Source organism: Ruditapes philippinarum, unplaced genomic scaffold (assembly GCF_026571515.1).
Source record: "Ruditapes philippinarum isolate M1 unplaced genomic scaffold, ASM2657151v2 ctg1673_1_1_1_1, whole genome shotgun sequence".
Lineage (NCBI taxonomy): Eukaryota > Metazoa > Mollusca > Bivalvia > Venerida > Veneridae > Ruditapes > Ruditapes philippinarum.
This window is the reverse complement of record NW_026855364.1, coordinates 53259-78144: the sequence shown is the minus strand read 5'-3', so window position 1 is coordinate 78144 and position 24886 is coordinate 53259. Positions and strand designations below refer to the sequence as shown.

At 33.8% G+C, this 24886-nt stretch overlaps 2 protein-coding genes and 2 non-coding genes across 4 annotated transcripts in view; 3 read left to right on the top strand and 1 right to left on the bottom strand.

Moving 5' to 3' along the window:
* The window catches only part of LOC132743069 (coiled-coil domain-containing protein 18-like), a 38892-nt gene extending 32619 nt beyond the window's left edge, over positions 1-6273 (bottom strand). The window contains exons 1-5 of the mRNA XM_060731580.1: positions 5779-6273; positions 4298-4490; positions 3728-3850; positions 1835-1939; positions 1274-1383 (exon numbers count right to left, since the gene is read on the bottom strand). Coding sequence (XP_060587563.1) covers positions 1274-1383; positions 1835-1939; positions 3728-3850; positions 4298-4490; positions 5779-6032 — 785 coding nt within the window. The 5' untranslated portion in view covers positions 6033-6273. The remainder of the gene's footprint in view (positions 1-1273; positions 1384-1834; positions 1940-3727; positions 3851-4297; positions 4491-5778) is intronic.
* A 3283-nt stretch (positions 6274-9556) lies between these two features.
* Positions 9557-24562, top strand: LOC132743068 (large ribosomal subunit protein uL18-like). The gene is made up of 7 exons (XM_060731579.1): positions 9557-9683; positions 14935-15004; positions 15723-15838; positions 16225-16359; positions 20092-20294; positions 23544-23721; positions 24415-24562. The coding sequence occupies exons 1-7, from the start codon at positions 9681-9683 to the stop codon at positions 24505-24507; spliced, it is 798 nt and encodes a 265-aa protein (XP_060587562.1). The 5' UTR covers positions 9557-9680; the 3' UTR covers positions 24508-24562.
* LOC132743071 (small nucleolar RNA snR60/Z15/Z230/Z193/J17) lies at positions 21190-21271 on the top strand. The gene has a single exon (XR_009627523.1). It is a non-coding gene; the product is annotated as a small nucleolar RNA snR60/Z15/Z230/Z193/J17 (small nucleolar RNA).
* On the top strand, positions 22272-22353 carry LOC132743072 (small nucleolar RNA snR60/Z15/Z230/Z193/J17). Its single transcript, XR_009627524.1, has one exon. It is a non-coding gene; the product is annotated as a small nucleolar RNA snR60/Z15/Z230/Z193/J17 (small nucleolar RNA).
* Positions 24563-24886: the final 324 nt, after the last annotated feature.

Here is a 24886-nt window from a genome sequence, read left to right as displayed (position 1 = left end):
TGTGCATTATTTCAAGCACAAGTTGTCACCTATGTTGAAAAAACAATCCTCTGTAAGCTAGCTAGCTAGCTGGATAGCTTTCATTCCATTTCCTAACATGAAAAAATTCAAAGTCTTTAACTTAACATTTACCCAAAATCAGCAACATATATCATCACCGTAGTGCAGTAATGGGTTAAATACTTATATAATTTAATAGGAGTTTACCTGTTACTGCACTAAGGTGACAATATGCAATGATTGAAAGAATTCAGAGTTAGAAACCACATGTTTTCTTTAATTTAAAAAAACAGTACTGAAAATCTACCTATATAAGGCAATGGTTGAAGACTTAATAAAGAACCATGTCATTGTGCAGAAGACCCGCCTTAAAGTCTTGACAAACCTACACGTCTTCTTACTTGTAAAAACACTATTAAAAATCGTACCATTTCACCATTTTCAGTTAATTTATCTTATATGAAAAGTTTGATTCGACAGTTCTTTTAATAATTTTCTGTGAGTTTATGGACAAGTATAAATTATGTTCTCTTCAAATATGGTATGTAACTTGTAAGACAATATACAACAGTGCTAGGTATATGACTACATGTATCAATTCCCCCTTCTAAGCACTGGTCAAGACATAGTCACATGAAAGTTCATAATAAGCATGGTAACATTGACCTCGATTCCACGTGATGTTTATATGATACACAGTAGAATGATATGGCTAAATTATACCAATAATTATAAACTAATTGTAAAGACATTATTAGATTTAAAGTACCACAAAACCAAATAAAAAATCAATTAAACATCCACTTTAAATTATGGATTCTGATAGTGTTCTTCCTACTACAATGATGAAAAAGCATTTTAATAAGATCCTTAAAGGGACTCAACTGAGGCTTTTTGACATGACTAGACTGGAAATACTTTTTTTTCGAGATTTTTCACACTGTTAAGTGTAGGTCTAAATCAATAACTTGTATGCAAAATTTCCGACCTTCTTTCACTATGTTTTACCAGAATAATTCCTTTTTATTATGTTAAATGATGTAAAAAATGAAAAAGCATTTAAATGCCTCTAACTCAAATCGGACTAAAAATCACATTTAATTTCGATTGAATTCTTAGGATATTTCTTTCTTTATCTTTTTTCATATTTTCCAGTTTTAAGTGCTTCGGTTGTCAGTTGTTCTACATAAGATTTTCCAATTTTATGTTTTTTGGACCTCAATAGAGCCCCTTTAACAGTCATGTGACATAATCACATGAGGATCTAGGTCACCTGAGAGCTTTATCCTGAGATTCTGTCTCCGCCTGTAGCCCAAGTATTTTATCCTCAAGGTCAGGTACCGATTGCCGGAACTCGTCCAACTCATAACTTAATTCTCTCACCTGAAGAATCACAAGTTACAACTTATACCAAGTCTTTAAATCAATACTTAGTAGCAAAAAACAATTCTGACTGATTATAAAGAATTTTTATTTTAACATGGTTTGACACAAGGAATAGTCATAAAACTATGCAGAAGCCAGTAACTTTGCTACCTACTTGGGTTTATGGGAAGTATTGAAAAGATGGTACTGTTTTAAATGAATTCAAGGTTTAGAGTGCAGTGCCAGCACAAGTAATTCTGTCAAATTCTATACAGTAATGTATGTAATGAAGTTCAAATAGTACTATGACACTGAACTGTGAAACTTCATACTTTCATAGCAATATAATTTCCCCACTTGTTCCAAGCTGATTAGCAACACTACATTTCATGAGGATGTTACGAATTTCTTTAAGAACGAACCATTCTTTATAATATCAAAGCCCTAAACAGTATAAATTTCTAATTACCTTTGCCCTTGAAGACTGAAGTTCAAAAGATGTTTTCTCTACCTCATTCATCAACTTCTGATTTTGTATTAGAACTTTCTTATTGGCCTCTTTCAAAAACCGAATCTGTCAATATTGAAAATAAATTGTTTTTAAAAAAAGGAAACCAAAATATCCAATCCTAAATAGGTCAAAACTAACAAAAGTTAAAAAAGATAAAACACATTAAGTTATACAAATTTATTTTAGTTTGGTTGTGTTGGAAGCTAAAAGCTTATTGAAACACTCTTGAATCCGTTCCTGGAACCAACCAGTACTGAGCAATGAATGTAGTTTCTTGCATAAGAAAAGAAGGGCTTGCCCCTGACGGGGTTTAAAACAAGAGGGCCAAGATGGCCCTAGATCGCTCACCTGACCCGTCAAACTCATCCCAACAATTACCTAGACAAGCATCCTGACCAAGTTTCATGACAGGTGTGTCAAAAATGTGACCACTAGTGTTAACAAGGATTATCCATATTTGAGCAGTGTGACCTAGTTTTTGACCCCAGGTGACCCATATTCGAGCTTGACATTCGAGCATTTACCTAGACAAGCATCCTGACCAAGTTTGATGATAATTGAGTCAAAAATGTGACACTAGAGTGTTCACAAGGTTTTTTCTATTTTTAGCTCCTGAGACCTAGTTTTCCATCTGAGATAAATCATGTTCAAACTTATCCAAGCATCGACTAGACAAGCATTCTGACAAAGTTTGATGATGATTGGGTCAAAAATGTGACCACTAGACTGTTCGCAAGGTTTTTCTATTTTTAGCTCCTTTGACCTAGTTTTCCACCCGAGATGACCCATTTTCGAACTCATCCAAACAATTGACTAAACAAGCATTCTGACAAGGTTTCTTAATAATTGGGTCAAAAATGTGACCACTAGAGTGTTCACAAGTTTTTTCTATTTATAGCTCCTGTGACCTAGTTTTTCATCGGAGATAAACCATGTGCAAACTCATCAAAGCAATTATCTAAACAAGCATCCTAACAAAGTTTGATCATGATTAGGTAAAAAATGTGACCACTAGAGTGTTCAAAAGGTTTTTCTATTTTTAGCTCCTGTGACCTAGTTTTTCATCAGAGATGACCCATATTCAATCTCATCTGAGCAATTGACTAGACAAGCATCCACACTAAGTTTGATGATGATTGGGTAAAAAATGTGACCACTAGAGTGTTCACAAGGTTTTTCTATTTATAGCTCCTGTGACCTAGTTTTTCATCAGAGATGACCCATATTCGAACTCATCTGTGCAATTATCTAAACAAGCATCCTGACAAAGTTTGATGATGTTTGGGTCAAAAATGTGACCACTAAAGTGTTCACAATGTTTTTCTATTTTTAGCTCCTGTGACCTAGTTTTTCATCAGAGATGACCCATGTTCGAACTCATACAAGAAATAATCTAAACAGGCATTCTGACCAAGTTTGATGATGATTGGTTCAAAAATGTGACCACTAGAGTGTTCACAAGGTTTTTCTATTTTTAGCTCCTGTGACCTAGATTTTCATCCGAAATGACCCAGTTTCGAACTCATCCGAGCAATTGACTAAACAAGCATCCTGACAAAGTTTGATGATGATTGAGTCATAAGTGTGACCACTAGTGTGTTCACAAGCAATTGTGGACGTACGACGGACGACGGACATTCACCTATCCTAATAGCTCACCCTGAGCAAGCTCAGGTGAGCTAAAAAAAAAGGAAGTTATTTTTGTGACTAATTTTCCATATTTTTACTGGAGTTAAAAGGGAATTCTTTCACATTATAAGCTGAAAAAGAGAAAAAGGATATAGTAAACAGAAAATTCAAGTTTTTCTTTATCATTTATTTAGTGAATAAATGAAAAAAAAAAGTGATCACCTTAGCCCGATGATCTTGCCTTTCATCATCCATGTCACTATGTTTACGTTCTGACCGAGGTGACGAGTCCGACTCTTCTCTTGACTCGATCATCTCTAGTAAACCAGTTAAACGACTCTTAGTCTGCAAATAATTTAATCAAAATCACCTGTATCTTTATATTCATATGCTGACTTCCGATCAGTCATTTTGGAAACATGGTATGGCTTTAAAGATGAGAAAATTACATTACAAAGAAAAAAAAAGGAATATATATTCAAACAAGTCAAATCAATTATGAATGCATATATTCCTCACTATACATTACAGTTCATAATATACATTATATCAGTTATTGTGACATTAACACCACAGACAATATGCCTAACATGCCTTCATTTCTTAAAGATACAGAATTTTTTTTCCAACTGATGGTGTTATATACATGTATGTAAAAAATGTGGAAAATTATATAACCATGAGTAAATCCTTTTAGACAGTTTTGGGTTGTGGACAAACTTTAATTTTCTTATCCAGTTTTGATTTGAATCATAGTACTATTTTTCAGGAAAACTGGTTTATAATTCTTACTGCTGGTCTATTAGGTGTGCTACTAGGGGGCTGAACTCTCTCAAAACCCGCATATGAGGAGTCTGGTAGAGTTGCCAACCCTGACTGAATGCTTTCTCTGTCATCTTCTGGATTATCATGAAATTCTGCACCAGATGTCTGACCCCTTCTCCTTGAATCCACTGATGTTACTGATATAAGATCATCTATGTCGCTGAAAATGAAAAATAAGGCAGTGACTTGATCATGACAAAAGGCTTTTAATTGTTTCAAGTTTATGAAAAGAAATACTTGTAGCACATCTTAGAATAAAATTAATTTATGGAAAAGTATTAAAGTTTTTTATTTTGTAATGTTACAGACAAACTTGTCACATTGTGCCTTTACAGGAGACCATCATAAAAAGGTCACATAATTAAGACTTTTAATCCAAATGTATTTAAATATGTCATATTGATGTAAGCAGCGTTTTTTTTCTCTACTTTGGGAATGGTGCCGGTACCAGACTAATGGGAAAAAATGCGTTATTTTGACTAAAATTGGGAATTTTTTTAATGCATTTTTTCAGCTACAAATGAGATTAGACATCATGAATAAAGATAGCTAACAGCTTCTACTGTCTAGATAGAACTATTGAGTGGTGATTTATATGAATATGTTGGATTTAAATGATTTTAGAAAAATCACTTTGCCTTGTGGGCATTTTGAACAGTCATTTTGGGAATTTAACATTGGAAATTGGGAATTTTAATGTCTATTTTCTATTGGGAATGGTACCGTTTTAGGGTAGTAGTTATATAAAGAAAAAAAACACTGGTAAGTACAATGTCATGTTTGTAGGCCTATTTTCTTATATATCTTGTACATCTGTCATCTTATACATATTATTTTTCTTGTATTTAATGTACTCAACAATGTATTTTTTCTTATAACATGTAACTTGATTGCTACTGAAAATTTTTTATCCATAATTCAATTATTATAATGATAATTGGATAATATGTATTGTTATCAATTTGAGTACTATAAAATGTCAAATATGGTTATAAACAAACAAAGTTAATGTTGAAAATCTAAGAACTTTGGTAAGTATGGTTGGTTAAACACGTTTTTTAGATCAATGTTTAAAACAGTTATCTTTTTTGCTGTCACCATGACATGACTACAAAAATCTATGTTGATTTGGCACATGACTGTTTCAAATAAAGAGCAAGAATCCATTAAGACTAAGTAAAAGAGACATTAAGATTATTTAGGGCAGGGCGAGGCCATGTCTTTTTCCAACCATAACTGTTTGACAGTATGAAAAAACAACCGATCACTGTCTGTAAAATAGTTCACGCCAAATAAATTGGGCTATATTCAATGCAAAGCCTAAGTATTACAAAGCAATGAATGCAACATTTTAAAGCAAATATTTAAATATAAATCTCTATTTGCTGTACATGTATATCGAAAAATTGTATTGACTCTTGATTTACATATGTTTCATTCTTTCTTACTCTGTTTCAAGTTTAGCCTCTGCCTTGGATATTTTGTTTAACGTCTTTTCAGTTTCCATCAGTCTTTTTCTTATGTCTCTAACATTCTGCATAAGCAAATGTGGAGGAACAGTTTCTGATGTATTCATTCTATTTGAAACATTTCTTCTCTCTGAACCTCCGTGAGTAACTTCTATCCTCACTGATGTATTTGCACCATGTGAAGAACTGTTTATGCTTTTGGTAAATGACAGATCGTGCCCGGACCTGCTCATTTTTAAAAATAGAAGGCCAATTTAAATTTCAGTCTGTCCAAGTAAATTTAGGAAACGATCTTAAAAGAGTCCTTCATTTAAGCAAACAGACCAAAGAAATCTAATGATTTATCATGTCTGATAGGAAATAAAGCACGCAATAACGTATGAAACTGCTATTCGCCCATCGAAAATATCGTTTTGTTTATGTTTTTCTCAAACTGAAAGTAGATTCAAACCGCGTTTCGTCTCCATTGGTGGAGAGCTTGCAAAATGACAATTGACTGGTTACTCTATCTGAAAAAATAATGAAACCAAAGTTCTAAAATCTGCGTGTAATATATTTCTTATAACAACAGACAAAAAATCACAAAAGGATGATCATTTGACTTTTTAAAATCATTATATGTGTCAAAATGTTTGAAGTTATAAGAATTTAAAAAAGGAAACATTTTGTTTACAATGTTAAATATTACTTGGTGTCTTTTTTATGTACAACACACATGCCAGAAAACTGAAATGTACTCTACCAATTAATGAGAGTTTACAACAGTATAAATTTACTATTAAAGTCTTTAAGAAAGTCTTCAAAATGCTAAAGATTGATATCTTAAAGCATTTTAACATACACGTTTGTTGTCATAAAGGATTAAATACGCATATAATGCTGTTTACATGTACTTTTTACCTTATATGAGCAGAATCATTAATCAAAATACATCTTATTTCAGTGTGCATATACAACATCTTACTCTGACAAAGCGTTAACGATTTTGTAATTAATTGATAAATGTTTAGAAAAGTAATAAATACCAGACAGAAATGTTTAAGTTGTCCCATTCCAGTCAGATTTTCTTAATGAATTCATTGTTGACATTTTTTGTATTAAAATGAAATGTACGTTACAAAATGATTAAATTACTTTTAAGGCATTTTGGGTTAAAAAAAAAAAAAACTACTACATGCATGAATTTGTTTATCCTAAGAACTTTATTATATGTGTCGTAAATAACCAATATATAAGATTCTAATGTCGAAATGCTTTTCAGTGATAAATCTGTAAAGAACTTCGAAGTATACATTTAAATAGTAAAGTATGTGTCTTTCATCTGTAAAATTTGGTATTGTTTTAACAATCCAAACACCTGAATATATTGGTATAATTTAACAAACAAATGTGTTTATTTCCGCCCTACATCTTTTGAGAAGAGTACAGTGAAAACAAAATTACTGACAAATTCAACAGTTTCCGATTATGAGCTTCTAATTCAAGGGACACTCAAAATTACGTACATTTCTCTCCCTGTTTTTGTAACAATGACCAGCACAATTTGATATGGAACTGAGAAAATATGGTTGGTATCTTGTATGCAAGAATTCAAATTTATGTCCTGGAGATATTCTTTTTCCATATTCAAACATCATTTTAATGATCTCTGATTATCATTTTTTGACTTTCCGTGATTCTATATTTGTAATTGGTATTGAGAATGCGTGAAACGGAATTGCATGGCTGTGCATATAATTTATATTTTGACGTGACGTCATTTGCGTTGTAAAAGATGCGCTAAATGTTAGTGCGTAATTAAAAAAATGATTCTTTTTCACTTTAGACACTCTCAATTTTGGATATTTGATAAATACATTATTATATTCGTGTAAGTTCAATATTGAATTTATTGAACTCGTTCAAAAAAATAATATTATGCGAGCGTCTTCGATAAAAAAACCATAAAGTCGACGACAAAAGTAAAATTAATCAAATGTCTTAAAGGTTTTTATCACACACCCGTGCCGATTTTGCGACTCCGTAAATATGGTATTGCACGGTCGTGCATATATTTTGATGTGACGTCATTAGCGTTATATAAACGTAATGTAAAGACGCACTAAATGTTAGTGCTATACTATAGGCGCGTCAATGAAAAATGACTCTTCTTTCACTTTAAATGGTCTTTATTTTGGGTATTATACTATATGATAAATAGAATATTAAATTCGTGTAAGTTCATTACTGAATTTATTGCACTTGTTGAATAAAAAATATTATGCTCGCCAGAGGCTCGCATAATATAATTTTATTCAACTCGTGCAATAAATTCAGTATTAACTTACACTCGTTCAATATCCTCTATATATCATAATTCAAACTATTTTGTAATCTAGCATTTCATAATTTATAAAATATTGCGATATAGAAATAACACAGGTTTATAAAAGCCCGCGTGTCCCTTTTCCAGATTTTTGTACAACAGTTCCTATCATTTCCTATTTGAATGACATTTAATGATACATAAGATAACAGTCGCAAAATATAAACCTATATATCTTACCTGATCTACAGTCCATTTTAATTGTAGCACTGGTACTAGTAGTGGCAGCATCAGCGGCGACGGCGGCGGTGTTGCTGGTAATAATAAACTCCTTATTTAACAAAGGTAGATTATTAAGACTCTACATCAACGATAACACATTTATATAATGCAAAATCTTATTAACAACAAGGCATTCAATAAACATAAAAAGAAAGAAATGTTACAAGTAATTATTATCCGACAAATAAGAAGGCATTTATAAGTATATGTAGCAAAAGAAGGCATATGTAGCAAAAGCTTATTGTCTTCAATTCACCTTTTCATCATAATAAATGTTTGAAATTTGCAGACTTCTAGAATTTTTTATTTCTAAAGGAATAATGTTCCATAACTCCATACTACAATAGTAAAAATATGTTTGAAAATAATTTGTTTTATGTCGTTTATGATGTCTTTTTCTGTGTAGATCTTAATTAGTGAGTACGTTTTATTCTGAAATAGCGGAATAAAATCAGCGATATATGCTGGTGTAAATTTATTCATCGCTTTATATATATATACAGCATCAGTCAAGAAAAGTAATCAATCTGCTGACTTTAGTTCAGATCTGCTTATTTCTTACATATAGATCTGATTGCCACCGTAAATGTTTCGCTTTCATTGTGATTCGAATTTCTCGAGAAAGCTATTTTAGTCATGCATTCAAATAGAATAGAATATAGAAAGAAAATAAACAGAATCCCTAAAGAAAGTCCATCACGGTAATGTTGAAACCGTTCTTTACAAATATATCTAGGCATAAGATGAAGTATCAAAATAAAGTTGTCCGTTGATCTAAAACAAAAGGTAAGACGGTTCCCAGTGGCCTTTTACTCCACACTAGCAGATTTCAAGATTTTCAAAATTTCATTCAATACTGTCATGGTTCATAAGAACATGTGACATAAAAAACACGTACAGAAACATATAAATATAAACAGGCGAATGAGTAGGAGACCAGTGATATAATTAATAAATACTAATTATTTCATGCTGTAATTATTTCTTTACAAAGCAAAGCAAGTTTTTTTAATGTGATTTGTTTTTACTATTTATAAGATCTTCAAATTTCAATAAATTTACATCTTATAATAAGGTTTTATAAATTTACATCTAATATTAACAAAAACAATAACAGAGATAGTGAATATGAAGTAAAGCGTATATGTAGCTTTTTATAATTATTTTTACTTTAGGTTCATTTCATAAAACAGATGTAAACCGATTATGAGACATTGTACTTCCTTTTCCGGTAAAACGTTAGCCCCTAGCCGAAGCTACCTGCGAGCTAAGGGAAATCACCATATATCTCACAATGGTTAGATTGATTTTGAATTAAATTATAAAATTATTTATCTGCAACATTTGTCTTAACGTGTAAAGGTACTATTTCTTTAGTTTCATTGTTCTTTGAAGAAATAATTCACCTTTAAAATGCGACATGGCCTTGCTAGTTGAATATATTTGGCGTAGCACATTCTTGTTAATAGGCAGAGTTGTGTGAGAAGAACTGCACAGCATGTGCTACATGTATATATAAAAAGTATAGAACTTGCTTGAAAAAAAGGAAAAGATATTCGTTTCTCATTGAACAAAGGGCGAATATTGCGGGTTTTTTTTTGTGGAGTTGGAAATCCATATTTTTGGGGTCTGGACCTAGATTTGGTAACAACTGACCCTGATATATTGTAGAGTCCTTGCACCGTTACTACCCCCTTTGGTCCATCCTCCCTTTCAGGCACTGAGAGTTCCGAAACCCATGGCATTTGTTTGATTGGGTTTTACGTCGCATCAACACAGTATAGGTCATCGTGATGTTGTAGTCCTAATTATAAGACCTATACGTAACCTATTTCATATTTATCATTCATTAATCTGATATTTTACATTTTTCATTTTCCATGTTACGTTAGGTCTTAACAGATCTTTGCAAAATCGTGTAGCAAAAAAAATGACATTAGACATCGATTTAGATCTAATGAATTTAAACAATTAAAACAGCGTGTATTTACATTAATTTTGACTTATTCATAAACAAAACTAAAAAATGAATACCTTTTAACAAAATAATTGAACTGTCACGTCCGAAAAGTCATGATTAAATCCTCTCATTTAATTTAATTCCTTGTACAGCCGATATACAAATGGCCGCCATACAGTGCGCGAAATCTGATTGGCTAATTCATATGCAAGCGTTTAAATGAGTCAGAACAATATAACGGAATATTTTTTCAACGAAATAATTGCCCATGCACTGCCAGTGTGTTCGAATATATTTTTCCGTTCAAAAAATTGGAATCAATCTGTAAAACGCTTTACTTAACCAGTATGGCCGATGAGCGAAATAGACTGCTATTTACATTTTATTTTTAATTGATAAGTGCATTGTTTGAAAGTTTTTGTTAATGATAGACCATGCAATTGAAAGAACAGAAGATAAGCTTTTGAATTAAGCTTGAAAGGCAAGTGAACAGACCTTTTTTCATTTTTTCAAAATGCTACGCGTTTATGAGCAATAACTATTAGACGTCAGGCTTGACCAACATAAAACTATAACAAGCCTGCAACGTCTAATCTATTGGACTACGTGATGTTGCAGCTTTACTGGTGAAGGAAGACGTCAGGTGCCGGTGAAGAAGACCTCAGGTGCCCTTTTGTGCATTATTTCAGGCACAAACGAGAACCACCGACGTTCCATAAGCTAGTTGGATAGCTTCCTCACATGAAAGAATCCAAGTCCCTGTAGGGATTCAAACCAACGGTGTGAGGGGCAAGTGGTTTGAAGTCAACAACCTTAACCACTCGGCAACAGACGCGCCTTATTGTAGATTTAAGTGGCTATATCCTGGAATAGACCCCAGGGTCTAAACCAGGAGTATATATAAGGTTCATTCTGTTTTCTATACTGGTTGGAGACCACCAAAACCGGACAACCACCAAACTGACGGCCCCAAAAATTCAGTTTTTATATTTGTTCATAGTCCAATAGATTAGACGTTGCAGGCTTGTTATAGTTTTATGTTGGTCAAGCCTGACGTCTAATAGTTATTGCTCATAAACGCGTAGCATTTTGAAAAAATGAAAAAAGGTCTGTTCACTTGCCTTTCAAGCTTAATTCAAAAGCTTATCTTCTGTTCTTTCAATTGCATGGTCTATCATTAACAAAAACTTTCAAACAATGCACTTATCAATTAAAAATAAAATGTAAATAGCAGTCTATTTCGCTCATCGGCCATACTGGTTAAGTAAAGCGTTTTACAGATTGATTCCAATTTTTTGAACGGAAAAATATATTCGAACACACTGGCGGTGCATGGGCAATTATTTCGTTGAAAAAATATTCCGTTAGATTGTTCTGACTCATTTAAACGCTTGCATTTGAATTAGCCAATCAGATTTCGCGCACTGTATGGCGGCCATTTGTATATCGGCTGTACAAGGAATTAAATTAAATGAGAGGATTTAATCATGACTTTTCGGACGTGACAGTTCAATTATTTTGTTAAAAGGTATTCATTTTTTAGTTTTGTTCATGAATAAGTCAAAATTAATGTAAATACACGCTGTTTTAATTGTTTAAATTCATTAGATCTAAATCGATGTCTAATGTCATTTTTTTTGCTACACGATTTTGCAAAGATCTGTTAAGACCTAACGTAACATGGAAAATGAAAAATGTAAAATATCAGATTAATGAATGATAAATATGAAATAGGTTACATATAGGTCTTATAATTAGGACTAATTTGTTCAGTGGTTGTCAATCTATGACTATCGGTCGCTTTTTTATCAACAATAATTGCATGTTTGTTCTATAATTTTGTAATTTAATTTACATCAATTTTTTTGAACGTAAATATTTTTAATGTCTTTTTCAAGAATGTTGACATTGAAAATTTGGAGGTCTAAAGTGCAATACCTGACCTCTTATACTAGCTATTTTGATACCCTCATTCATGGGCCTCAGATGCAAGTGTCAATAAAATCAGAAATAAACAAACTAGTTTGTTAGTCAGGAGAAGAACCTAGCTATACTTTGTCAAATTTTCAGATTTGTAGCTTTAAAATTATGAAATCAGCATGTTAAAATGTTCAAAAAATGTCCGGTTGATGGTCCCTGACCAGTAGTGTATTATATACAAGTTTTACTTCTGAAATATACATAGGGGTCTGATCCAGGAGATTGCCAAATGCCAGTCAATGCATCAATATGGAATGTATGATGCTTAATAATTGTTATATTGCATTTATTATGCCCCCATTTCGAAGAAAAGGGGGTATATTGCTTTGCACTTGTCGGTCCGTAGAGCAAATGGTTTCCGAGTGATAACTAAAGAACCCTTAGGCCTAGGAACTTCAAACTTGGTATGGTGATTGGTCATGACAAGTAGATGACCCCTATTGATTTTGGTTTCAAGGGGTCAAAGGTCAAGGTCACATTGACCTTGTAAGCAAAAACGGTTTCCGATCAATAACTAAAGAACCTTAAGGCCTAGGAACTTCAAACTTGGTATGGTGATTTGTCATGATCAGTAGATGACCCCTATTGATTTTGGGGTCAAGGGGTCAAAGGTGAAGGTCACGTTGACCTTGGAAGCAAAAACGGTTTCCGATCAATAAGTAAAGAACCTTAAGGCCTAGGAACTTCAAACTTGGTATGGTGATTGGTCATGACAAGTAGATGACCCCTATTGATTTTGGGGTCAAGGGGTCAAAGGTCAAGGTCACATTGACCTTGTAAGCAAAAACGGTTTCAGATCAATAACTAAAGAACCTTAAGGCCTAAAAACTTCAAACTTGGTATGGTGATTTGTCATGATCAGTAGATGACCTCTATTGATTTTGGGGTCAAGGGGTCAAAGGTCAAGGTCACATTGACCTTGGAAGCAAAAACGGTTTCCAATCAATAACTAAAGAACCCTTAGGCCTAGGAACTTCAAACTTGGTATGGTGATTGGTCATGACAAGTAGATGACCCCTATCGATTTTGGGGTCAAGGGGTCAAAGGTCAAGGTCACATAGACCTTGTTAGCAAAAACGGTTTAGGATCAATAAGTAAAGAACCTCAAGGCCTAGGAACTTCAAACTTGGTATGGTGATTCGTCATGATCAGTAGATGACCCCTATTGATTTTGGGGTCAAGGGGTCAAAGGTCAAGGTCACATTGACCTCTTGGGTAAAAACAGTTTCCGATCAATAACAAAAGAACCCTTAGGCCTACTTGATATGGTGATTGGTCATGATCAGTAGATGACCCCTATTGATTTTGGGGTTACGGGGTCAAAGGTCAAGGTCACATTGACCTTGTAGGTAAAAACAGTTTCCGATCAATAACGAAAGAACCCTTAGGCCTAGGGACTTCAAACTTGATATGGTGATTGGTCATGATCAGTAGATGACCCCTATTGATTTTGGGGTCAAGGGGTCAAAGGTCAAGGTCACATTGACCTCTTAGGTAAAAACAGTTTCCGATCAATAACTAAAGAACCCTTAGGCCTAGGAACTTCAAACTTGGTATGGTGATTGGTCATGATCAGTAGATGACCCCTATTGATTTTGGGGTCAAGGGGTCAAAGGTCAAGGTCACATTGACCTCTTAGGTAAAAGCAGTTTCCGATCAATAACTAAAGAACCCTTAGGCCTAGGAACTTCAAACTTGGTATGGTGATTGGTCATGACCAGCAGATGACCCCTACTGATTTTGGGATTAAGGGGTCAAAGGGCAAGGTCACATTGACCTTGTAGGTAAAAACGGTTTCCGATCAATTAACTAAAAACGCTTAGGCCTAGGAACTTCAAACTTTGTATGATGATTGGTGGTGACCAGCAGATGACCCCTATTGAGTTTTTGGTCAAGGGGTCAAAGGTCAAGGTCACATCGACCTTGTAAGTAAAAACGGTTTCTGATCAATAACTTAAAAACGCTTAGGCCTAGGAACTTCAAACTTGGTATGGTGATTTTTCATGACCAGCAGATTACACCTTTCGATTTTGGGATCAAGGGGTCAAAGGTCAAGGTCACATTGACCTTGTAAGTAAAAACGGTTTCTGATCAATAACTAAAGAACGCTTCGGCCTAGGAACTTCAAACTTGGCATAGTGATTGGTCATGACCAGCAGATGACCCCTATTGATTTTGGGGTCAAAGGTCAAGGTCACATTGACTTTGTATGTTAAAACGGTTTCGGATCAATAATAAAAGAACCCTTAGGCCTAGGAACTTCAAACTTGGCATGGTGATTAGTCATGACCAGCAAATGACCCCTATTGATTTTGGGGACCTTGTAAGTAAAAACGGTTTCTGATCAATTAACTAAAAACACTTAGGCCTAGGAACTTCAAACTTTGTATGATGATTGGTCTTGACCAGCAGGTGACCCCTATTGAGTTTTGGGTCAAGGGGTCAAAGGTCAAGGTCATGACCAGTAGATACTTGATAACCCTTATTAATTGTTTGATCACTGGGTCAGAAGTCATGCATAATTACCTTATCACATGAATAATTGGCTGCTGATAGGGGGCATACATGTTTTACAAACATATCTTGTTTATTTTTTGTTTATTTCCAGGGGTTTGTGAAAGTTGTTAAAAATAAAGCCTACTTCAAGAGGTTTCAAGTCAAATTCCGAAGGAGGAGAGGTATGAACAGTTTATAATAGTTTTCCAGGACATTTGCCATTCCTGATTTGACAAGGTCTAATTAAAATAAAATACTGTTAAAATAAAATACTGTGACTTTCTGCAGACGTATACAAAGTTTTGTCTGTTTAAAAATGTTGTTGTTAAAAATGACAGAAATGTGGAGGTAGCACCTGACCGGATTTGTAGTTGTAAAAATATTTGGCTTTTAAGTGAGAGACTTATTAAAAAATTTAATGTCCCAAGTTTTTAGATGGTGAATAAAAGATGGGACCCTCTGATGCGAGACAGAATTAAAATTCACAATAATTTCTTGTCTGAGATGCAGGTCATATTTTGTAATTGATTAAACGTGTTTGGAAATATCTATTTCTATTACAATCAGATAACAAACTCGCAAGGTATGAAAGACATATTTCAAGTGGTTTTGTGAATTGTTTACTTTTAGTACTTTATTATGTTTGTTACTTGATTGCTATTTAATGTATGACATAATTGTGTTAAGGCCAATATTGGGAGTGTGTGACTATTAATATAAAATGCGTACAAGAGTAATAAATTTTATTAAGTTTTTTTTTTTTCAGTATTTAGTGTTCTGACAGTTAAAAGTGCATTTTATTGTCTGCTAGCCATACACAATTTGTGTTGATAAGCTGATTTTTTATAATCCTTAATGAACGTTTTAATAGAGAAGAATTTTCATTTATTTATTTGACAGAGGGCAGAACAGATTACTATGCTCGTAAACGACTTGTTGTTCAAGAGAAGAATAAATACAACACCCCAAAATACAGACTGATTGTCCGCTTCACTAACAAGGACATTATCTGTCAGGTATTATCACTATATAAGCTAAAATTATAACTTAAAGTACGAGTATTGTTGTATAAAGATAAAAGTTATTTTTCTTCAAAATCATAGTCATAAAATTCCTCTACTTTAGTACCCCTGGCCCTAGTCTCAAATGGTAATTAGGGTCCTTTTTTTGAAATTTTTAAGAAGGAAATGACAGATTTTATCTATACAAGTCAACTGATCTCTTCAACTGGCATAACCCAAGTTCGCAACTTTTCTTTAACCTTGATGAGCGGACAGTCTTAACTTTATTTTGCTTTTGTCCGACTTGATACTTGAAGTGTGAGTTGATCATTATAATGTGCCTAATTTTATAAAAAGTTAATTTGATTACAGACTTTAAATGTAAGATGTTTAAATTTCAGATAGCGTATGCCAGAATCGAGGGAGACATAATCATATGTGCTGCATATGCACATGAACTTCCTCGTTATGGTATCAAGGTCGGGCTAACAAACTACTCTGCCGCATACTGCACAGGACTTCTTATTGCTAGAAGGGTTTGTATTGGTATTATCATCAAGCATATGCTATCTTTTTATGCCACCGCAGCATCTGCGATGCGGTGGCATATAGCGATTCACCTGTGTGTGTGTTTGTTTGTGTGTGTGTGTGTTATATAGATTATATAGTGAACTTAAAAAATCTTCTTGTAAAAATCCACTAGTCCAATTTCAACCCAACTTGGCAGGATTGATCCTTGGGTGAAGAGCTTCCAAAGTTGTTCAAAGAATTTCATTCCATGCAGAAATCTGGTTGCCATGGCAACCAAAAGGAATTATAAGAATAAATTTAAAAAATCTTCTTGTAAAGACCCAAAAGGCCTAGAGCTTAGATATTTTGCATAAGTCATTGTCTGTTAGACCTCTACCAAGATTGTTCAAATTAAAGCCCTGGGGTCAAAATCGGCCCCGCCCCAGGGGTCATTGATTTTCACTATATGTACATATAGATAAAACTTAAAATACCTTCTTGTAAAGACCCAAAAGGCCTACAACTTAGATATTTTGCATAAGGCATTGTCTGGAAGACCCTTACCAAGATTGTTCAAATTATAGTCCTGGGGTCAAAATCAGCCCCGCCCTTGGGGTCATTGATTTTCACTATATGTACATATAGTAAAAACTTAAAATGCCTTCTTGTAAAGACACAAAAGGCCTAGAGCTTAGATATTTTGGATAAGGCATTGTCTGATAGACCTCTATCCAGATTGTTCAAATTATAGCCCTGGGGTCAAAATCGGCCCCGCCCCGGGGGTCATTGGTTTTCCTTATATGTATATAGTTAAAACTTATAGTAAAAACTTATTGTCTGAAGGTACAAGGCTTAGAGCTTTAATATTTGTTAAATGATATCATCTATAGGTACTCTACCAAAGTTGTTCATATTTTGCCTTTAGTGTCAAAATTAGTCCCGCCCCGAGGGCTATAGGTTTTTGTTATATGTATATAATAAAAACTTAAAAGTCATCTTCTATAAATTTACAAAGACTAGAGTTAAGATATTTTGCATGAAACATTATGTAGTGAACCTCTAGCAAGATTGTACAAATTATAGCCCTGGGGTCAAAATTGGCCCCACCCCCAGGGGTTATTGATTTTTACATTGATGCTTTGATGTTTGCTATATAATATCATCTATAGGTCCTCTACAGGTGTCAAAATTGGCCCTGCCCGGGGGCAGTGATTCTCATTATGTACACATAGTAAAAACAGAAAATAAAACACATGTTTTCTGAATGGGAGAAAGCTACAGCTTAGATATTTGACTTGAAATGTTGTTTCGTGGACCTGTATCAAGATTGTTTTGAATTAAACTCTTGGGTCCAAAATTTTGCCTTGCCCAAGGGGACACTGACCTACTTTCTTGTCTTTTGATGTGCAGCAATGAAATTTTGACCATGTGTACAGTTTTTGTTGTAAAATTGAACTTTGATATCAGGTGACCTAGATTTTGATGATGTGACCTACTTTCTTGTCCTTTGGTGTACAGCTATGAAATTTGAACCATGTGCACAGATTAAGATGTAAAGTGAACTTTGATTTCATCTGACCTAGATTTTGACAAAGTGTCTTACTGTGTTGTCCTTTGATGAAGTCATGAAATTTAGGCTGTGTGAAATATGACCTTCACCACCAAATTCACTAGACTCGAGTGCATTGATCATACTCTGATCTTTTATTGAGTTAACAACAGATTTAACCACTAATCTGATAGTAAGAATAAGATAGGTCAGGGATCTATGCATTATGACAATCTTCAAAATTGTATAGAAACAAAAAAATCTGTTCCTACACTACTATTTAGTGTTGTATTAATGCGGTGGCATAGCATTTTTCTCAAATGCAATCTTGTTCTTCAGTTAATAGAGATCTGTAGTGATTGGTTCAGTTACATCAGGAGTTCACTGTTGTCAAAATGTTTTGTGTACAGATTTCCAAATTTGTGTTGTGTTATATAAAAATCGTTAATCTGTACATTTAAAATAAGATATCTTTAAAGCAGCACGCCTCCAGACTCGTGTTAAATTTCATGAAAATTTTGATAATGTATTTGACAGTAAAATATTGTGAGGTGAACAGATAAAGTTATTTTCATATTGCAATTGGCACTTACAATCCATGCAAATAACCAAAAAGAGGTCAAAATGTGCAAAAATATGGTGATAAAATACTGCAAAATCAGTCTTAAATTTCAAATAACATGTAAACTTTAACATTGATCTTGATTGTGTTTACCTTTCTTGAAATATTAGTACATTTTTCTCAATTTTCATTTTCTTGAAATATTTTGGCTCATCTGGAGGCGTGCAGCTTCAAAATTGTAGATATAATTTGGGCATGGGTTTTTATGTTGTTTAAATTAAATATTTACACTTTTCCTAGTTACATTTCATAAAATATGCAATATTAACTTTATTTCTGGTTTGAAATGCTTGAAGGAAACTTGGAAAGATAATGTAGAATTATTAACCAGGTTTTCCGAAGGAAAAAACTGGTTATTAGATTGAGGTATGTCGGCGGGCGGGCGTAAACAATTTCTTCTGTGCGCAACTCCTCCTACATTTCTCAACGGATTTTGACCAAACTTTCACAGAAGCTTTGTCATCAAGTGCCCTGGCGCATATTGTCGGGGTTTTGCTATTAGATAATATTTGACCTAATTATGGCCCTTTGTTTTTTTCCTTATATAAAATATATAGTGAACAATTTCTTCTGTGCGCAACTCCTCCTACATTTCTCAACGGATTTTGACCAAACTTTCTCAGAAGCTTTGTCATCAAGTTCCCTGACGCATATTGCCAGGGTTTTGCAATTGGTATATATTTGACCTAATTATGGCCCTTTGTTTTTTTTCCTTATATAGAATATATAGTGAACAATTTCTTCTGTGCGCAACTCCTCCTACATTTCTCAACGGATTTTGACCAAACTTTCTTAGAAGCTTTGTTATCAAGTGCCTGGCACATATTGTCGGGGTTTTGTGATTGGATAATATTTGACCGAATTATGGCCCTTTGTATATTTTTTCCTTATACAGAATATATTGAGAACAATTTCTTCTGTGCTCAACTCCTCCTACATTTCTCAACGGATTTTGACCAAACTTTCTTAGAAGCTTTGTTTTCAAGTGCCTGGCACATATTGTCGGGGTTTTGTGATTGGATAATATTTGACCGAATTATGGGCCTTTGTATATTTTTTCCTTATACAGAATATATAGTGAACAATTTCTACAGTGCGCAACTTCTCCTACATTTCTCAATGGATTTTGACCAAACTTTCACAGAAGCTTTGTCATCAAGTGCCCTGGCGCTCACTAAATTCCCATGTTTCTTCCAAGACATCATTCAAGTATTTTTTTAAAATTGTGAACATACTTTTCTTGATATCGCACAAATCACCACACGCCAATATTGTTGACAAAAGAAAATGACAAGAGACGCAAAAATGCAAAAATTAAGCAAAAATAAAGTACTGTTTACCTTTCTAAAACATTTGGGGAAAAAAGGCGAATAGACAACATAAAATTTCTCAATCATTTTTGTTTGAGGAATATTAAAAAAGCCATAATTCCTCCTAAAAGTTCAATTAAAAACAAATGCCCCTTCATGACAAAGCTTCTGTGAAATATTTTGCTGAAAACCTGGTTGCATCGCATTGCGATGTTCCTTGTTATGTTTTAGATTATACTGACAGTTCAGCCTGTTTTTAAATTTCTTTCATACACAGTTATTGAAAAAGTTTAACTTGGACAGTATTTACCCTGGACAAGAACAAGTAGATGGAGATGAATTCTATGTTGAAGATGTTGATGGAAAGCCGGGAGCTTTCCGTTGTTACCTTGACGTCGGCCTCGTGAGGACCACAACTGGTGCCCGTGTTTTTGGAGCCATGAAGGGAGCTGCTGATGGTGGCATTGACATCCCACACAGGTATTTGCAAACAAATTTTGTAAAGTTTGAAAGCTCAGCAAAGGATGTCCGGTTCTTAGGGTAGAGGAGCCTATGGAACTTGTTACAATAGTTTGGTGGTTCTATTAAGTGTTCACACATACATGAAATTATGCATGGCTGGACATCTTGGGGAATTTACTGTATCAGTCAAATTTGAATGTTATTTTATCTAAAGAATTATTGCCAGTGATGTATTGACATAGTTCACCTGAAGTTACTTGATGACACATTTATATTCAACTGAGGCAATAATTCAGCTCAATTTTCTTTCACAAAAATCATATTTTTAAAAAATGATTTTGAAATGGAAGAAAAATTCTGTTTGGAGATTTCAATGAATTATTTTTTTCAATTTTGTAAATAATCTGGCTTTCTGAAAGGGAAAATACACGTGATAAATCAGAAAGGGGGAACCTGAAATCAGATTCCAACAACTGAGAATGGAATTTAGCTATACATTTTATTAAACTGTCAATTTTGATTCAATCCATCATGCATGGTACATAACAGACGCTATCTGTACGGGCAGATTTCTGTCTTTCAGTCAATTGAATGTCATCAACTAGCTGACATAAGTCAGTTGCTTTTAAGTCATGGTTCTGGTGAAGAACGTGCATTGGGCATTTTAGTGTAAAATGTACCTATTGACCTATTTTTGGCTGGTGGAAACAGCCTTTATTTGACTGTAAAATAAATGGGTTGGAGAATAATTGGATTTACTAGATGACGGGAACATTTCTTCAAACTGGTGTTGTATCGCAATTCAACAGTAACTGAACTGCTTTTACTGTTTCTAAATTAGCCCTTTCATAATGCAATTTGCCTCTTTAAAGGGGCCCTGCCATCATTCCCATAAACGAGAAAAAGGCACTGTTGATAGCCTGTGATGATAGCATAGTTCATCAGATTGTATGATGATGATACATTTTGTCTTTCGCTCCTATCTGAGGCTATTCATACTTCTACCAGATGCACAAAAATGTATTAATTATGGCACTGTAACTGTGGGTTTCCTTTTTTGCCACAACCAAATTTAAAACAAATTTCACTTGCTGGTAAATTGTTTATATAAATCACTTAGCATGAAACCCTTAAGAAAATAGATAGGATTAAACTTAATGGTTGGAAGCTAAAAGGATAGTTATTTTAAGGAAGGGGACATGGGCACATTTGCCGTAGGGTCTTAATAAGGTCTTATTTACATGAATTACACTTATTCATGTATCATTTAGATAAGCTTTTCTTAAAACATTCCTTAAATGCTGTTTTAGTTCTCCCTATTTAAGCAAGGGTTTTCTTTTTCCAAACATAACAACTGAAAAAAAATGCTGATTAAATATGGAATATTGAAATTTAGTAGGATAGTTTGAATAGGGACATCATTACTATTCGTTGCCTATGATGTACTGACATAGTTCACCTGAAGTATGTTGATGACAAACTTGTATTCAGCTGAGGCAAAAATTTCATAACATTATTACTATACAAGAAATACTGGTTTTATGAGCACATCAATGTGGATATATTAAAAATTGCGTCCGGGGGTAATTTACTTGTTTCTAATAATCTGGTTGACATAGACTTTAGGGAATAGGGTGATTAATGTTCAGCATCACAAACAACATTTTGAAGTTTATAATAAACAGAAACACTTGACATATTTAAACTAACTGAAATTAAATTTGTAGTTTTAGAACTTTAGAGATAATCTTGCAATATTCCACTTGAACTTTGCTATTTGTTTCAAGTGAAGTCGAAGATTTATATCCTGAAAGGGAAAACAGGGCCAGCAATACTCAGTTTTGACGTTAATGTAAACTCTGGAAGAAGTTCACTTGTCTGTACAGGCTGGGGGCAACCTAGGCAATAAGGACAATTGATTTTGCTGCCCCTGGAACAAACTGAACCTAGTGAATATCAACGTTTGTCATTTAGTGAAGACTGACATTGTGTGTTAAAGAGCCAATGATGATAGCATAGTTCATCAGAAATAATACTGATGATATTTTTTGTCTTTCGCTCCTATCTGAGGCCAGTTGTAAAACATTGTTATAAAAATCTTAGAAATGCTTTATGCAAAAGAGATAAAAATTTTAAAGAGGGCCTGGGATGATGGCATTGTTAATCTGGATAAAAAAACATGGACAGTGTTTTGTCTTATACTTGTACCTTTAGGATTTATGGTACATGTTATAATGATTATGGGAGAAAAGTCTTTTTAACCCCTTTGTAGCCAGAATGTAACAGAATTATTGTAGTGTATTCGGGGATATATCTTTTAAGATATTATAGTATTTGACTACAATAGATGAATGTTTAGTATATAAAAAAAAAATTTAATACTTTAATGAAGAGAACAAACGCTGTTAAGGTGATTTTATTGTTTAATTGTAACCTCCGAAATTCTAGTACTTTTAATTAACCCCTCAATGAAAAGAATTGATGAATTTTACCACAAAAGATAAGTGAGACAAATAAACTATTGAATATCCTGATAACTGACATACTTGTCTGATTGGCAGAGAGATGGTATTGTGCGAGTGATGGATATGCCTGACTTGTCCCCAGGGAAAGGGGCGGTGAGATACCCGTAATAAGATTTACATGAGCCAACAGAGAACTTCATGTAAAGTTTACCTATGATGATTGAAAGTATTCATCAATATAAAATATATTATGATGAAGTTATTTCGCCCCTATCTGAGGTGAACCGCCAAGATAAGTGTTGTGATTTATTATTAAAGTCCAATTTACTCGTTACAAATCTGGTTGACCATGTCTCTTTAAGGACATGTAATTTCTGAAGGAGATTGAGTTGGATAACTCTTGATTTGATTGTACAGCATCACAAATGACATTTCATAGTTTTTACATAAACTGAAACGCTATTATATTACATCTTAAAGGAAATTTAATCTAGGTAGGGTTAAGAACTCTATATAATCCGATATTGAGAGTGATTGATATGCCTGCCAGGGAAAGGGTCAGTGGGAGTTATGATTTTCATGAGCTGACATAGAACTTAATGTACAAGTTTACCTATGATGATTGAAAGTATTCATCAATATAAAATATATTATGATGAAGTTATTTCGCCCCTATCTGAGGTGAACAGCCAATATAAATTTTATGATTAATTATTTTTCTCTGAATTTATGTGATTGTCTATTGTGCATAAATTGTTGTGTGGAAATGAAAATGCTTTACCTTACTTGTGTTTTATTCCAGCACAAAACGTTTCCCTGGTTACGATTCTGAGAGTGGAGAATTCAGCGCCGAAGTTCACCGTGACCACATCTTCGGTAAACATGTTGCCGAGTACATGAGGAAATTGAGTGAAGATGATGAAGATGCTTACAAGAAACAATTTTCACGCTTCATCAAAAATGGTCTTACCGCTGATAATGTGAGTTGTGTAACTTTGAGGTCTATCTCAAAAACTTAAGATGTGTTAATTTAAAGCCCATTCCTATCCAACTGGCCTTTAGTTCAGAACATCAGTGGTTTTACTAAGGTGCCTGTCCAGGCAGGAAGTAATACACTGAAAGACCCCTGAGGTCTTTCTCTAACAGTAAAACTGGAAAGTCACCAAACATATGACCTATTTTTTTGGTGCAATGAAAAACCCATCCCAAAAAGTATATCTGCCAACAGGAATAGACTATCTTGATGTTACATTCACTTTTAGGAGACTGTCTGCTTTGTTCAATAGGGCAGTCCTCAGATTGGGGGGGGGGGGGGGGAATTGTAATTACTGGTTTGTTGTCAAGGAAAGCCAGTTAGGTGGACAGACTGCCAAGATATGACCAAAAAATATCTTAAAATCAGAGTAAAAACAAACCACACAGAAAACACTTTTAAATTGCAGTCACTTGATTATTTGTGATACTGATCTTTCTTCAATTCATTACATTTTCTTGTTAAAGTAGCTAAATCTAACAAAGGTCCTCTCTTAGATGTGTTGATTTTCTGGATAAACTTTCAGAATTTAAGCTTAGATTGTTTTGCTTTATAAGATGTTTACAGTTACTTTAAAAACCAATTTACAAATGTTTTGAATTTTCTAAGTAACATGACAGTTGTTGGCTTTATATTACAGTTGGAAGAGATGTACAAGAAGGGACATGCAGCAATCCGTGCTAACCCAGAAGCCAAGGCCAAACCAACAAAGGAGGTGAAGGTCAAGAGGTGAGGATATTTTCTGCTCATTTAAGGCAAAATTATCAAGAACTTGCTTGTAATACATATGAATTTTCTGTACACAAGCCAAAGCATTGAATGTTAAAAACGTTTGTATCTACTTGTCACCAGAAACTGCATTTTGTTCATTTTATAATTTTATTCAAAATGTTTGTAATACGTTCATGTTATTTTACCTGTAATGTTAATTTGACATTTTCTTTAAATTTTACTGAAGATACTTGGGTATACTAGTAAAGCAGGTCGAGCTTAGATATTTTGGGTTATTTTAAAAATGTACCTGGCTATACTAGTTATTGACTTAAAAATAAAAAGCGGTCCTTGTTATTTATGAAGATAAAATAACTAACTTATCTTTTATCCTTCTTTGA

Excerpts from the sequence above, each read along its gene's own strand:
- LOC132743068 (XM_060731579.1), top strand. Across the intron at positions 16,360-20,091 it reads GACTTCTTATTGCTAGAAGG|TTATTGAAAAAGTTTAACTT; the intron begins GTTTGTATTGGT and ends TTTCATACACAG. Across the intron at positions 20,295-23,543 it reads GGCATTGACATCCCACACAG|CACAAAACGTTTCCCTGGTT; the intron begins GTATTTGCAAAC and ends GTTTTATTCCAG.